The sequence below is a fragment of the Trichoderma atroviride genome, chromosome 4, assembly GCF_020647795.1.
Source record: "Trichoderma atroviride chromosome 4, complete sequence".
Classification (NCBI taxonomy): domain Eukaryota; kingdom Fungi; phylum Ascomycota; class Sordariomycetes; order Hypocreales; family Hypocreaceae; genus Trichoderma; species Trichoderma atroviride.
The window spans coordinates 4,185,182-4,200,625 of NC_089403.1; the positions used below are offsets into that span (position 1 = coordinate 4,185,182).

The following is a 15,444-nucleotide window of genomic DNA, read 5'->3' on the forward strand; positions in this document are numbered from 1 at the left end:
ACTGAAGCGCCTACAGTTCAGGCGCTCTGGATTACCTCATCCGCCTGTAGGAGGGGCAAGACGCATGGAAACTGATGCTAGCTGGAATGGCCTACCCTAGAGCCAAGCCACAGCTTCGGGGGGCATTGTTAACTACATGCATTACGTCGTTCTGTATCTCGATGAGCTTCAAATAGCCTCCATGGCTAATCTGCTTATAGTTATCTCCCAAGCATTTCCTCTTCGCCTTTATTTCCTCTTTTGCTCTATGAAGTGAGATTAGGCTGTCTTTACCACTTGCTCTGTAGCTTCGAGGCTTACTTCAGGCACATCCCTGTTAACCTGTCAGACTTGGCTGCCTCGCATTTAGCCCAGCCTCTTGATGACATTCTATCAATGGCATTAAATGACACGCATTGTCTGATATGATATTTGTATTCTGCATCCACCGTTCAATATTACACGATAATACAGTCTCTTCGCTAACAAGCGCCGCATATATCCGCTATTGACCCTCATATTCTGCTGCATTGTTCATCTCATCTGCGCTACTAGATCTACCGATAACATGGTCAACTTCTCGCAACTTCCCTATGAATTGCGCGAAAAGATATGGCTCGACACCATAGAGCCTCGTCTTGTTGGTCTCATCCCTCGTCGAGTCGGGAGGGGTCTTTGGAGTGTAAAAAGCACCGTTCGCCCTCCCGTTGGCCTTCACATCAACCGCGAATCTCGTCAAATCCTGAACGGGCACTACCAATACCTAGAAGCCCGGACTGTTTTGAATCACAAGTTAGTCTCGTGGCCTTATGAAGTGTGGCCCATTGTCCTGGATTCCTCGCCGTGGATCCTGTTCAACTTTGACATTGATACTCTTCACTTTGCGGATACCACTCCTCCTGACAAGCCTCTGCCGGATACTGAAGCGCAAAAGGAGATGCCGAAAACTCCTACAAATGCCATGGATCTTCTGATTCTCAAAGAGTCTGGGACAACGTTTGGGCCGGGATTCCGGGCAATGCTTGATGCAAACTCGCGCATCCAGGACTGGCCATATCTTCTAGAAGCCAAAGACCTCAGCGATGACTACGTCTACGGCGCAGATCCCGGATTACTCAATTGGACGCACATCCGCTATGTCCGCTTCGACTTCAACATGTTCCTATCGGATCTCGCCATCTGGTGGGGAATCATGCATCCTTTTGTGAAATGGATGCAGCAGGCCGCTATACATGTCGAGACCCCCAGTGATCCGATAAGGAGCTGCGATCTCGTCATGGTAAGCGGCAGAGGAAACAAGCGGAAGCTGGAGAGAACATTACGAGTTGCTCTCCGGCCAGAAAAGGAATCTGACACAGAATATCAATCCCTATCTCCCATTGAGCAATTGGAGCAGTACGGGGTTGTGGTGTTTGAGGACGTGTTGCCTACGCCTGAGAGCAAGGCCATTCTTTTCGAAGTTGTGGATTCTCTCATTGGGAACGAGGCAATCTTGAAATGGAAACAGTTTTCGATTAATCAAAGAGTTTCAAGGCCACCAGGGCCCTTGGTTCTTCCGAGAGCAACCCCGTTTGGGGTAGACATGGAAGTATTGTGGCAGATGGCGAAACTTAGAAGGGGCTTGGTTCATGGGGAGATGTCCCCGGTTCATGGATTGTGTCTCGCAGACTATGGAATAGATGGCGGATTCCGTGGTAGGAATTAACCCCCCCCCCCCCCTCTCTCTCTTTATATATCATAGCTATAGCTACTGGCATCTTTACATGTCTAGATCGTATGTTAGGTACAGATCACATTGTTTACATATAAATGTTGAAAGCGGAATTTTGATTCTTATCTAAAGCAGAGCGATGAGCAAGAGTGAATATCTAAACAAATTATGAAATCAGAACACCATGAACCCAAACACATTTACGCCACCCACCATCGCCAACACATTATGAATCCGCCGGTAGTAATTGCAAAAACTCCTCCACGTCCTCCCATATAGCCGCTGGCTGCTCCAACTGGGCAAAGTGGCCTCCATGCGCGTGCCGCTTGAAAAACACCATGTCACCACTTGTGGCAATCCACTCCTTTGGCGAACCCATGACCTCCCATGGGAAAAAGGAGTAGCCAAAGAGCTTCGGTTTGGCAATGTAGAGTTTCTTCTGCACTGGGGAGGCTGCGTCTTGGCCTCCAGGGAAGAATTGGCGGTAGCAGTACAATGATGTTCCTATGGATCCGGTGAGGAAGTACAGGGCCGCTCCGGCAATGGCCTCATCCATCAGCTCGATAGAGTATGGAGTAGCTGTGGAGTTGTTTGATTGTTGGTTGCCGATGTGAGATGTCGGGGGGAATGAAGCTGGATCAGTCCAGTCGAGGAACTTCTCGCCGATCCAGGCGAGTACTGCGATTGGGTTGGTTGCGATGGCCAGTCCGACGGTAGACGGCCTGGTGGCATGCATCCCCATGTATGATATGGCCCCCGTGGCGAACCACTCATATCGTTTCATGGCGACCTTGTCCTCATCGTCCATGTCGTCGAGGGTGGCGCCCTCTGGCTTTGGGACTGGAGAGAAGTTGATGAGGACGCCCTTGCAGTTTGGAGAGTTGTAGCCGTTGTAGCGGGAAATGAAGGATCCCACGTCGCCTCCTTGGCTGATGTAAGACTTGATTCCAAGTGTCTTGGACATGAGGTGGTCCAACATGTAACTGGCGTCGGTGACTGTAAAGTTCCGGTGCATCGGAGGGGCGTCAGAGAGTCCGTAGCCTGGGAGTGATGGCACTATGATGTGGTACGGTAGGCTGTCTTCATCGGGGTACTTCTCTCGCAGCAGCTTGAAAAGAGGCAGAAATTCAAAGAAAGATCCAGGCCAGCCGTGATTGAAGAGGACTGCCACCGCGTCCTTTCTCTTGGAGAAGAGTGCCATGAAGTGGATATCGATGGAGACATCGCTTGGAGAACCGTCTTCATTAGGAGCTGGTATCGCTGTTTTGAAATTTGGAAAAGCATTGACGAGTTTTTCTCTCTCTTCCCTATACCAAATAACGTCATCAATACTTGTTCTAAAAATTCTCTGGGTTTTGAAACGTCAAAACTTGATGACCACATACCAGATAAAGCCGTTCTGCCACCTCTCCTTGGCAGCTGCGAGCCAATCGCGTGTTACGCCAAACTCTTGAGATTTGTCGGCGCCGGTGTTTTCGTAGTTTGGTGTTGCTATGTTGGAAAGCTCCACCAGTATGTTCATGCGGGTTAACTCGGCTTTGGGGAAGGCCATTGTGTATGACCTGATGGCCTTCTTGTCGGCCGTGCTTGGTAGCAGGCCATAACGCTTGACCAAGACCATTGTGTGAAGAAGAAGAAGGGAAAGAGAAGGGAAAGCACAGAAAGTCAAAGTAAAAAGTAAAAAGACAAAGAGGAATATGATGTATCCTGCAAAGTGGAAGAAACTTGACTGTACGTTTTCAAATGTGACAATTGACAAAGCGTGAACCAGACTCTTGGCTTTTCTTGACCCGGGTCCTGATGGCAAGATGATAGAAGATTAATATATAGGTCCAAGGGAGACAGCTTCTTCTCCTTATCTCTTCTCTCGGCCCGGTCCCAATATTCTCGCCTTACTGATTCAGGATGCTACCTTGGTTGAATGTGACCAGCATGCGCTACACCTATATCTGGTAGGATAATCATCATCGGGGCTGTATGTACAAGTATGTCTGCATTTGCCATTCGGGCTACGCGTCTCGCCAACCATTCCAGAACCGGGAAAGGTGTATGGATATCAGTCCGCGCACCCCAATATGACCAGGGAGTAGTAGGCTAATAGGAGGGTACTTGTAGTAATGGCAAAGCCTCTTGGAACTCTTTAGCTGATGCTGGTGGCACAAAGGTAGTGTACTTGGCCAAAGGCTACGGAGTAAGTGGCTGCTTTTGCCTCCATGTTAGCCGCTTGTGATGGTTCTTTTGTTACCAATCATTGCTTTGTAAATGTCTCAGTTGTAAATGTCTCAGAACTTCCAAGCTATTTTGGTAACCTGTTTCTAAGGCTCTTAGTAAGTGGATGGAGTTGTAGTAAGGGTAAGGCGTCTTACTTGATGTGAAATGCCAGATCTATCGTGGCACTCGTTACTAGTATTACGGCGCAGGGGTCGGGCCGTGTTGATCTTTTGCCCACTTAGGGCAGCTCTGCCCACTAATTGCCTGAATAATCGATACATGCTGAAAGGGAGAACAGGGACGAATTACTGGGAGCGACAGCCGGTTGGGTTTTGATCCTGTTGGCCCATACGAGGTTACGACGGATGCAGTGCTGTACACATGTTTCCTCTTTGCTTTTCTCTCAGCGTCTAGGATTAGCTGGAAGCAAGAGTGTTAAGCGATTGGCTGCATACGTGTATGTGTATATACTGCCAGGGGTCCCCGGTTTCTCTTCTGCCAGGGCGTGGTAGAGGCACGATTCCCAGAATTATGGATTATCATTCTTAATTAGGTATGTATGTAGCCCAACAGGTAAACCACACTAGTAAAGCCCAAGTACTAAATATTTCAGATAGAGAGGTATTCAAGGGCAAGTATCCACAGGGATTCAGATTGCTGGAGCTCTTTGTACTAGATCCTATTACTTTTACTACTACCGCTTTTGGGTATCCTGGCCAGTACACAAGCACAGTTTTGTGTAGAAGCCGATACTACTACCCAGGCAACTCTTTAAGCGATCGCAGAACAATAGAGGGCAAATATCGGCGAATGCTACCGTACGCGGCTATTCGGTGTCTCTCATACGAATGCGACCAGACGCCAAAGAAAGCTGCACATGCTGCTTACTACCCAGATGTATGCGTATGTTGCCGTAAAGTTGGCCGACGTCAACCCCCCCCCCCGCGTCACTCTGAGCACTCGTGTGGCCACGGGAAGCAGAGTGCCGAAAATGTGGTGGCACAAAACAAAAAATCTTGGAATCCTGGGATCCTAGACGGAAAAATAAGACCGTCTGGCTGAGACAACTCTGCCAAGTCCTTCAGCCGCACTCCGCTAACGCAAGAGTAGCAAGGGCACAAAGGAGAAGAGCCAAAGAGCAGAGAGCTGATGGGAAGGACGATCTTGCTGACCGCTCCTAGTTTCTCCAAGTCTACTCTTAGTAGAAGCAGTATCACCGACCCGACTTGTAAGAGGAGGCTTATTAGGAGACCAGGTCCAAACTAGATCCAACTGTGGGCTCGGGGGAAGCGGATCCGGTGAGAGGTGTGACCCCCAAGCTAGACCGTGGATGAGTTAGGCTCCTGATGATGGAAAATGAGTTTGTATTTCGTTCAAGGAGAGCCCGTGCGTTGCAGGGCAGAGTGAGATGGAGCAGATGCATCGTTGCGCTCCCCCCTTGGACCCTGGTGAAGCGGCAGTTGCACTCGTGTTCTAGCAGTGATGGAGCAGTTTGACAGCGCTAGAAAGGCTAATCGAGTGATTTACTTGTTCTTTCTCATAGCTATGGTCACGGGTGTAAGAAGTCATAGGATGCACTCCGTGAAGGAGTTGTATGAGATACGCGGACACATGTCCTACCGGTTGTAAACCGCTTGTGTCCCCCCGACTATTTTTCCACAACCTATTTCGAAAGAAACCCAAAACAGGATTCCGAAAAGTTGCAATCGAAGGAATATATCACGCACGCCACCTGTTTCAGCCTCGGCTGCTCCCTTCGCCTGCATGCACAGCGTCGGATATGTCTACATGTAGTGACGATGGTGGCGCTGCTCAATTGCTCCCTCGGGTACAAGCATAGTATGTAAATGTTTTTAAATCGGGAAAGACAACGCCCTTGCCCGCATGAAAATAGTGTGGTGAATTGGGGGCTAGATGATTTGGGTAAATACATGGGTAATCGCACAGAGATTCCCGTGAGATGAGATTATACTTGTATAAGTGAGGCTAGCCTATATTGAACTTTGTCAAATCAGGTATGTCTATGACATATACAAGCAGCCAACTTGGTTGATAGCTAATTTAGCGCTCGTATACAGGATGTTTGACGATTGTATCTTAATAAAAAATATTACGTGATCTAATAAATATGCAAATCCCAGGGCTAGATATTAAGACGAGGCAGAGAGGCCACCCCTGTCCAACACCCCTTGTATATACCTTTGAGAGACACCATGACCGCTTTCGCTTCGTACCGCGGGTTTCTAGGCGCAAGCAGATGCATGCTCTAACCCGCGAGGACGGTAAAGAGATATTGTTTACTACGGGGTACCGCTACGGGGTACTGCTACGAGCTTGCATTAGTGTTCCTGGTGATAGAGGCAACAGGCTTAGCCCATCGGCGTGTCCATATAGAAGCCGCTCCCGATCGGTATCCGGATCGTCTGTGTTGGCTACTATGGTACCGCCATTGCGGTGATGCTGCTATATCAACCCGGTTTGCGGAATAGGCCAGCTAGGGATTCCTCATCTTAGCTCTCGCTTCGCTCCCACTCCACACGTATAAAGGAGGCGTACCTATCAATAAGCCTTCGGCTATGCGTACAGGTAGTATTTGGTACTTGTAGAAAGCCTGGCAACACACCGTCGCACTCGAGGATGACACCCAAATCGCATGCACATGGTTGGCAGAGGCTACTGCGTCTTTCATTATGAGTCGACACTTAGTGCCTATGAGTCCATATATTGGATCCACCCGCTGCAACCTCTCCGGATGGCAGTTCGCTTGATCTACACGTGCCATCGTGCCTCCCGTTGTCGATCCAAGATAGTTATTGCGACTTCGTACCGGCCAAATGCTTCTTTCTACTCCTGGCTAGCTACCGTCGCCGCGGCGGCTAAAGGATGACGGTACCAGATCTTGGATGTCAGCAAGTGGTCGCTATCCCGCTCCCAGCTGAGAGCACCTAGATGAAGATCCCTGCAGCCGTTAATACGGATCTGCCCCAGCATTGGATTGCCTCGACAAGGATTGATTCATGGGGCTGGAAAGTGGAATTCCAGTCTCCACAGCCTGCTGAGTGCAAAGTTGAAGTCTACCTGGTGCCGATGACATAGATCCATCCATACATGCACGTACTTGTAGTAGGTAAGCAAGGTACACAGAAGGTTCCCAAGCGCCTTGTTTGAGATTTTCATGGTCGATGAAACGGTAGCATTTTTGTACGAACGCCAGTGGGATAACGCCAGTGGGATAAGAAATAAGGCGATCTGAAAGAAAAGACTGTTAAATTGGATCCCTCTTGGGATAGCCTATCCAGTTAAGAAAAAAGGAGGAGACAATGAGAAGATGACCCTACGAGCATTAACCCTGATTATCTTGTCCTTTTCATCTCTTCGCACGCACGAGCATTCTCCCTAGTATTGTTTCCAAACCCTCTTTTGCCACTGCATCTTGCACGAGTCGTAAACTACTACTAATACTGCTATTGTAGTATCAGTACCAAGAAATTAGTGTTACCTGAGCGCTGGTACAATTTCAGCCCTCCAAGGTCCGCGATCCTTGCGCCTTACAAAGGCTCCTCCTCCTAACTAGGGGTGATCGCAAGCTATTACTACCTGCTAGCGTGTGGCGGAGAACGGCAGCTGTGCATTCCTCCATGAGTCATCATGTTTGGCAAATCTATGAAAATGGGTGGCTTGAGAGGGAAAAGACTCAAGGCGTATTCGTAGTTTGAGAGTCATCGCCATCATCCAAGCACCAACTAAATGAAGTACGCAACATGTCTCGGAGAGGATGGCCGTTTATGGACATGAAATACTATCCAATGTTCGGGTTTTTAAAGTTAGCTCCAATTTATTCTCCTCCGCATTATCCTTGTCGACCAGGGCTTTAATTCCGATACTCTGGAGCTTTGTGACGTTATTTTTCTCTTTTGCTCATCGGCCATATGCCGGAGATGAGCTTGCATGGCTGTCTAATTCCTTTCATGTAAGATTTTGGTTTGACCCCAGCTCTTCTACCTGACATTCACCGGTCTAAGCGAGCACAATGTCTTGAAACACAACGACCTGAATGCAGAAGGTGGGGAAGGCAGCTGTATTACTACCATACTGTACGGATACTAACAACATAATTAGCCTCTGTGGATGGACAAGAGCCCGGCAATGACTGTTCTTTATTTTGATCCAAGTCTCGAAATTATGAAGGATTGACTTTTGAGCTAACTGCCAATTTCTTAGGGCCATCTTGTTTCTGCGAACTGAAATAGGGTAATTGATAGTCAGACCTTTGTTAGCGAGCAGTGGTGGCTATGCTAAATTTTGGAAAGCTGCCCCCTATTCTTACAAACGCATTGCGGGTTTTTCCACACTAAAGTGGAAAGATTTGCAAATAAGGGAGGAAGTCTAGGAGTACAAGTCATAAATAAACGATGTATAATAATGTACATTAAAAGTGAAACACGCCCCCCTGTTAAGTTGCTCCTATTGCCCAGTGTATTGTATACCTTCTCTTTCTACGAGCCTCCATCGTTTCATCATTCAGTGCAATGGACTTGCATCGTTGACAACTTGAAAAATGTAGTTTTCAGATACTTGGTGGAGAAAATCGCTAATAAAATTGAAGCACCGACACTATTACCGTATATAAGGGTAGTTGCAATGGTTCAATTGTTGCATATAGCAGCTACGAGGTTTGTTCTATTGAGCATTGCTGCTTTTTGGAGGTATCTAATCGCCTGTAACTTGATACAAAATACTATTACAAAACACATTTTATCACAAGTTGGTCTACTGCAAAACACACACACAAATGCTTTGTATGTGAAGAAGAGTGTGTATATACCTATTTTAGCGGACATATCTCTATCTGTAGCTCCTCAATTAATTACACACCAGCTTTGGGGGTCCTTCTTGGTCAAGGCAAATACGGAAGTCATCAAGTTGCAACTGACAGCCGCGCTCTTTCTACAATACTAGGCAAATTCGATCATGGGAACAGTTAATAACGGGGCCCTCACAAGATACCGTAGAATGCCAGCGATAATGGGGTGATGTATATGCGCCAAGAGCCATGCATGAAAGAAAAGGTTGTATAGTGGTCAAACAGAGGTTCAGAATTGCCTCAACTCAATAGCTAGCCGCATAGCCGTAATATCCACTTTTAATATATAATTCATCTGTATACAAGGAGGTATAATGTACTTGGCTCTACACCTGTTCGTCGGGATGGACTTCCCGCGTAATGTCGTAATTGCGAACGATTCCTCCGGCACTCATATCCTCGGAATCAGCCTTTCTATGCCCGTTTTGGCTGCCACCTTGAATCTGGACAACCGGGGGCGTATAGTAGTTGCCGAATTCGTTGTCAGTGTTTTCCCTATGCGACACAAACCGCTGCAGGCTCTTCTCTGAACCGTTTTGTTTTGGTGCCTGTGCCCTGGAGGCGGGCCTGTTGAAGCCAAAGGCCTTTGAAATGTGCGCATCGTCGCCATGGTCAGTGCTATTGCCGTGTAGCTTGGAGGTAAGCGTCTTGTAGAGTTTGGACGTGATGATATGCTTCTTCCAGATGGCTTTCCAAGCTGGGACAGAGCCTACAATCAGGGCAATGCTGTTTTCAACGATGCTGAGCGGAAGCCCATGTTAGATAGCCATCTTGGAAAAGAAAAGAAAAGTGAGACGAATGATGTACTCACACACAGATGAAGCACTTGTTTTGTGTGTAAATGATATCTATTGTGCTTAACAACTCAGCTCGGAAGACAAGCCCAATAACACTGGCGATGACACCCCTGTTTCTTTTGCATTAGTGCATGCATACAACTACATGAACTCACTTCGCCGATGATAGGTGGCAGTGGCTACTTACATCAAAGCAGTAAAAAAGACGGCGCATACAGCAATTCGCTTTCTCAGAGACATGTTTAGCCTCCACAGAACGGGCTGTGGCAGAATGAAAATGTACAAGTCGATGACAACGGCCAACGATCCCTGGACTACCCCCCAGGGGAGGAGCTTCTGGACTTGCCCATTGACCAAGAGATCAGCCCATGTGTCGCCTGGGTGTGGAGCATTGATTGCAATCTCAAGAGGAATGGATGGCCAGTAGATCAGGCCAGTGAAGACGATGCCCACGTATACGGCAATGCGCATATCCGTATGCGCAATGAAGATTTGGAGATAGAGCAGCAAGATGGCGCTCTTGGCGAAGAAGGCGGCTGGACCGACGAGCATGCCCTGGACGAAGAGAATCTTCATATAATTCCCGTTGAACCAACATGCTGGAGCGTCCCATTGATGTCCAGCATATTTTAGAACTAGTGGAAAGCAAAGTCAGTATTTGCTCTAACAAAATGAGCTTTGCATAAGAGTAGATTGGACAGGGACATACTAGAAAATATGAGCACAATATAGGCTACACTCAAGACGTAACCGATGATTGCAAAGTCTGGAGATAGGAGTTTAGCACATGTCGTGTAGATATATGGTTACATCGTCCGCTTCCGTCATTTTCTTTCTTCACTTGCACTTACAGTCTGCAGTTTTTAACTTGCGCAGGTTTATCCACACCCTACCAACAATGAATATTGTGGAAAATGCCAACATGACTGCCGATACTGCGACAATAGCCGGCGCAAGAGGTGCAGGGCTGCCAAGCTTGGGGATCACCCCTGGAGGAGGCACGGCTGCCGGGATCTTGCAGAGGTCCGTGCCTGGAGGCAATTGGGAGGCCATTTTTGTCTCTTTGATGTGTGTTCTTATTTCTGAACTGTTTCAAAATTCCCAGCTGAAGGGCATTCGACTCCCTCCCGCGGTTTCAAGAACTGTATGCAGCACGATGCACACCAGGGTATGGATCTCGCAGCTTTTACGACTGATTCAACGAGTATTTACAAGAAAGTCATAAAAGTACGTGGAATAACAAATTAGCAGCATAAAACTGGGCTGTTGGAAACAGGGAGCATTGGGCTCTTCTATTTAAGCATAGAAAGAAGGCGGCAATTGGTCTTTGTTCAGCCAAAGAGGAATGAACTCTAAATTGTAGGATATGTTGTTGGTCGACGACAGTGTGTGGAAAGGCGTTTTGCTCACCAATGCCTCTTCAGCCATGGCTACATACAGCCCATTAAGCGTCTGTGCATCTACAATTTCTCCGTTGAAGAACGCCTTGAGCTGAAGATGGCTTGAGCTGAGAGAGCTCATCATGACATATGCATACGTACATGTGGATGTGTATCATTATTTACGCCTGAGAACACACAGGATATTCCTTGAACGAGAATTATCTCAAACCCGCGCAAGACGAGATTCCTCGGCTTCTCTTCATTCTCTCTCGCACGTTGGTGTTGGTGGCTGTCAAGTTTGGTGCGGGGCGTTGACTTGCTAGAATGGACAAGAAGCCGGCGTGGCTAAAGTTAAATAAATAACAGGGCATGGCAGCTTCCTTGCATGAGCTGAACTGTTCAAAGTTTTCCAGGATTCGAGAGCTGATGACTGAGGTATGCAGTGGACAGATGGTCTTTGAAGCAAGAGATGATCAGCTCCTGCGTGTAAGTTTATCAGGTTGTACAGCTGTATGCCGTTGTGGAGGAGGCTCAACACACGTCCACCTCTGCAAAGATTGATGGCGTTTACTGCCCATGGATGTCACCTCTCTTGGCATTACTGACTCAGATACCCAAGACAAAAGACGAGCGTTCCTGATGTTCCGGATACTACAATATGCAGTTCTTTGATGCCAAGGAGCGAATCCATACCAATGTCACCGTCTTTATAAGCAAAACACATGTGCCCTCGATGCACTCACTAAACCGAGACATTGAGCTAAGACAAAGCCGGGCGATCCTCTTGAAATCCCGCAAGCTAGACGCCCCAAATCGTGAGAAGAATAGAGATGAATAGAACCCCGCTCAAGCTTCATCTGATCAGCCCGGCGGGAGATTGGCCGCCACCCACATGGCGCTGAAAGCATCCATCCCTCCATCCTCTGAAAGGCACCCGGTTGTATTGGGCCGCCTGAAGCAGTCACCCCTTGCGCATCTGCTGCTCCACCGACGGCTCTCTCCGCTACACTAGGGTTCCTGGTGATTTGCAGACTAGGATCGCGCATAGTCGCAGTGCTGCTACGTCGTGCGAAAGAGCTGTGGAGGGCAAAACGTGTATATAGAAGAAAGTGGACGCCTTGAAGTACACGCCCAGGACTGCAATGCAACGATACCTACCTATATTGCCATCGGAATGTGGGTAACACAGCCCGTGCTTGCTCTCAAGTGCCGAGGGTAAAAAGGATATGGATAGAGAAGCTCGTCTCCATCCTTACCGAGAGATGGCCGTTACAAAACATGGGTAGCGAGGGAGCTTTGACTACCTCCTGGCCCCGTTGCCGCCATGAATCACAGCTCAGAATACTAGATACGTGTATATAGAATCAAGGTACATTTGATAGTCTTGGCTAATATCATAACCTCTTACAACCCGCAAAGAAGAATAAAATCGCTCTTCCTCACCAAACCCAGGTATAGAACCCAGTGTCCACCTTGCCCAACACATGGACATTTGAAATCAAAGAGGCCCGTGAAATCAAGCGCATACAAATAAAAGAATTAAATGGGTCTAGCAGAGCTCCAGACAATCCCCACACATGCAGGCACTACCAGATACAGCTCACTGCCTGCATAGATGTCGACAATAGTGTACATGCCCATATTTTCTCGCAATAGTCATGCACGGCTAATAACTTGCCGAGTCGTACCACAGGACGAGTCACTAAAATGAAAACACTCTCAAACATTAGAAAGAAAGAAAAAAAACTCCGCAATCAAGGCAGCTTTTTGCGGAACATGACGATGGTATCATCCCGAGGAACCATGCTCGACCTCCACGTCTTGGTTCTCGGCGCTTCGGGATGTGGCATCTGGCACTCCCAGTCGCTCAAGATACGAATCAGGATGAGTTTAATCACTAGCGAAGCATAAAATCGACCGGGACTATATTTGCGAGATGCCGTTAGTCTTGCACTAACAACTTGACCGCACATGACCGCATATGAGACAGCTTTTTCCCTCTCAGCTACTGTATTCTAGACGTCTCCGCTGGGCATGGCCGAATCGGGGTAGTAATTGAGGCTGCTCACCACGACATATTGCCGAGTCCCCATATCGGCCAATCGGGGCTGGCATGTGTCAATCTGGACGCCTGCTGGTCAGGCACTTCAGCGCATGGCCGACGCTGCTGGAGCTGGGCGTTTGCTCGCGCGAATCGAAAGCCGTCAAAGACGTGGGCGTCCTTGTATCGGGTGCCGTCTTGCAACATGGCTTGCTGGGGGATGCATACCCAGTCGCCTCTGCTGATGGCTGAGCCGTCTTGGAAGGTGTATGAGGCAAGGGCCTTTCGCCGGCATGTTACTGGAAGTGCCAGTACAGCGTCAGTTGTCCTGTAGCTGATCAAGGATACATGCATATAGTATGCACTTGTCCTGTGTTGCACAAGTAAAATCACAACTTACTTGCATCCGAGTGATTGCAGCGTATCGACTCTTTAATGAAGCTGTCCAGAAGCGGCAGCTCATCCACATCTCTTTGTACACTATCTGCGCGAAACACCCTTTGAACTTCTTCCTGTAACGGTTCAACATACTCGGGATGACTGCATAGATGTTGGATTGCATAAGTTGGCGTCTGAATAGCATACTGTCAGCAAGCTATGCAAGCATGTCTAAAGGGATTGGATTCTCAGACCTACCATGGCCAATTGGTGCACGGATCCGAACCATACCGCCATGATCTCACCCACCATCCTCGCAGGCGTCCAGGGATTTTTACGAGGCGACGTATCAATTAGCCATTGCATGCAGTCCATCTGAATAATGATTCATTTGTTAGTTCCCATACAATTTTGCACGAATGATAGATCGGCCTTGTGACATTAGGCTGTTGGGGGACAGGGACAGGCGTCCCAACGTACCGGTGTGACTCCATGAGGCTGTAGATCCTTCACTGCCAGACGCTGCTCAACAATCGGCACCAGGTGCTGGTAGAGCGTCTTGGCAGCTCTGTGTCGATTGGTGGCTATTGATGCAACCAATGGTCTCATAAATCCAGGCGTGATGCGTATAAACTCGGCTGCGAGGATGACGGCTTGTGGGAATTCCAAGGCTGCAGCGGTGAACTCGGCGTTTTGAGCTATATATTGTCATATACCGTTAGCCATCTCGCGATCCCATCGAAATGTATCAAGAGGTTGGGTTTCGTACAGAGTTCCTCGCCAAAGAAGACAAAGCAGTTGACTTTGGTGACTAGTCTCTTCATCACAGGGAAGAGTTTCACATGCGAAAAGCCTACAAGTCATGCTCACATGAGTCAGTAATCTAAAAAAAAAGAAGGGAAGATGAATGAGAGGTAAAACAGATTTTAGATTACCATTTGAGTGAATGTCCTTGAATTCAATCTCTAGAAAATCCTTCACTAGTCGCTCTAGATGCGGCTGAAAATCCTGGAGGTGGGACGTAAGAAGGCTTCGAAGAGCACGAACAAAGCCCGTGCCCTCAACTCCACGCTGATCCTGCCACTCAAAACCATGCATCGTGTGCTTTGGCTGAAGGATCTGCATACATCATTAGGCGCCTTGGTCACAGGAATCCCACCGTCACACTGCATACCTCTTTAGCCACTGCATGGAGCGACAGCCGCTGGCGTGGTGCTTCTACGAGCTCCATGATGAGATCTAGGGACGTAACTAGAAGGTGGTCGTTTGCTGGGGTGGAAACTTTGAAAGGCTTCCCTTGTGCCTGCCATGTGTTATGCTTCGGAGATATATAAGTTGGACTTGATGCATGTTACCTTGCTATATGCACGATCGATGAGATCGGGGCCCCAGATAAGGTACCCGAGCCCCTGGGTGCGTCGAAGTAGATACGACATGACCTATTCTAGATGTATCAGAGTACAATATCGCTCGTGGGGGTGCCTATTGCTAACCGACCTCTTTGATCCATTGAATCTGAGCCAGTATCAGGATAGCAACGAGGAGAGTGGCTTCGAGTACAAGCCATTTACTTGTTGTCAACGTAGTCAACTTCTGGGCGAGAAATCCGGTCTCTATAATTGTAGACATGCTGTTATCCTTTGAAGTATTGACAGAAAATTGTGAACAATAGGGGTCCAAAACAAGGTATTGTCAAAAGAACGCAAGTGCTTTGAGTCTGAGGCAATCAAAAATCTGTTCATGTATTATGATGGCATGAACACATGTATAGACAGAAATCTGGAGATACGATGGCTTTGAAAGCATTAAGTACATTTTCCAATACAAGACCCTCACTCTCAAATAAGCGTACCTATGCAAAGATGGGCAAAACAAGCTGAAAGGATGAAATCCAGCCCGGTTTCAATTATAACTTTCCCGAGATTGGGGAGCAAACATTACCCCCCTACTATACAATCGCAGTGAAACCCGAGGACATGGGTATTGAGTGCCGGTTGATAGATAACATGGTGAAGTGACCCGGCTGGATATGCTACCATCTCGCGATATCAACGAGATACCATGCCAAACTCATTGTATAT

The 15,444-nt window shown here is 47.9% G+C and overlaps 5 protein-coding genes across 5 annotated transcripts; 1 reads left to right on the top strand and 4 right to left on the bottom strand.

The window, feature by feature from the left end:
* Positions 1 to 547: 547 nt before the first annotated feature.
* Positions 548 to 1,684, top strand: TrAtP1_008765 (uncharacterized protein; the record flags this gene model as incomplete). The annotated part of the gene is made up of 1 exon (XM_014086390.2): positions 548 to 1,684. The coding sequence occupies one exon, from the start codon at positions 548 to 550 to the stop codon at positions 1,682 to 1,684; it is 1,137 nt and encodes a 378-aa protein (XP_013941865.2).
* A 232-nt stretch (positions 1,685 to 1,916) lies between these two features.
* TrAtP1_008766 (uncharacterized protein) lies at positions 1,917 to 3,311 on the bottom strand (the record flags this gene model as incomplete). Its single annotated transcript, XM_014086997.2, has 2 exons — positions 1,917 to 2,997; positions 3,076 to 3,311. The coding sequence occupies 2 exons, from the start codon at positions 3,309 to 3,311 to the stop codon at positions 1,917 to 1,919; spliced, it is 1,317 nt and encodes a 438-aa protein (XP_013942472.2).
* A 5,692-nt stretch (positions 3,312 to 9,003) lies between these two features.
* Positions 9,004 to 10,338, bottom strand: TrAtP1_008767 (uncharacterized protein). Its single transcript, XM_066114040.1, has 3 exons — positions 9,750 to 10,338; positions 9,577 to 9,672; positions 9,004 to 9,506 (listed from the first exon to the last, which is right to left on the bottom strand). The coding sequence occupies exons 1-3, from the start codon at positions 10,136 to 10,138 to the stop codon at positions 9,092 to 9,094; spliced, it is 900 nt and encodes a 299-aa protein (XP_065970133.1). The 5' UTR covers positions 10,139 to 10,338; the 3' UTR covers positions 9,004 to 9,091.
* A 2,360-nt stretch (positions 10,339 to 12,698) lies between these two features.
* TrAtP1_008768 (uncharacterized protein) lies at positions 12,699 to 13,235 on the bottom strand (the record flags this gene model as incomplete). The annotated part of the gene is made up of 2 exons (XM_066114041.1): positions 13,014 to 13,235; positions 12,699 to 12,867 (listed from the first exon to the last, which is right to left on the bottom strand). The coding sequence occupies exons 1-2, from the start codon at positions 13,190 to 13,192 to the stop codon at positions 12,699 to 12,701; spliced, it is 348 nt and encodes a 115-aa protein (XP_065970134.1). The 5' UTR covers positions 13,193 to 13,235.
* A 139-nt stretch (positions 13,236 to 13,374) lies between these two features.
* TrAtP1_008769 (uncharacterized protein) lies at positions 13,375 to 14,992 on the bottom strand (the record flags this gene model as incomplete). The annotated part of the gene is made up of 8 exons (XM_066114042.1): positions 13,375 to 13,557; positions 13,622 to 13,738; positions 13,844 to 14,061; positions 14,133 to 14,216; positions 14,299 to 14,482; positions 14,538 to 14,666; positions 14,719 to 14,802; positions 14,861 to 14,992. 8 exons carry the CDS (start codon positions 14,990 to 14,992, stop codon positions 13,375 to 13,377), a joined length of 1,131 nt encoding a protein of 376 aa, XP_065970135.1.
* Positions 14,993 to 15,444: the final 452 nt, after the last annotated feature.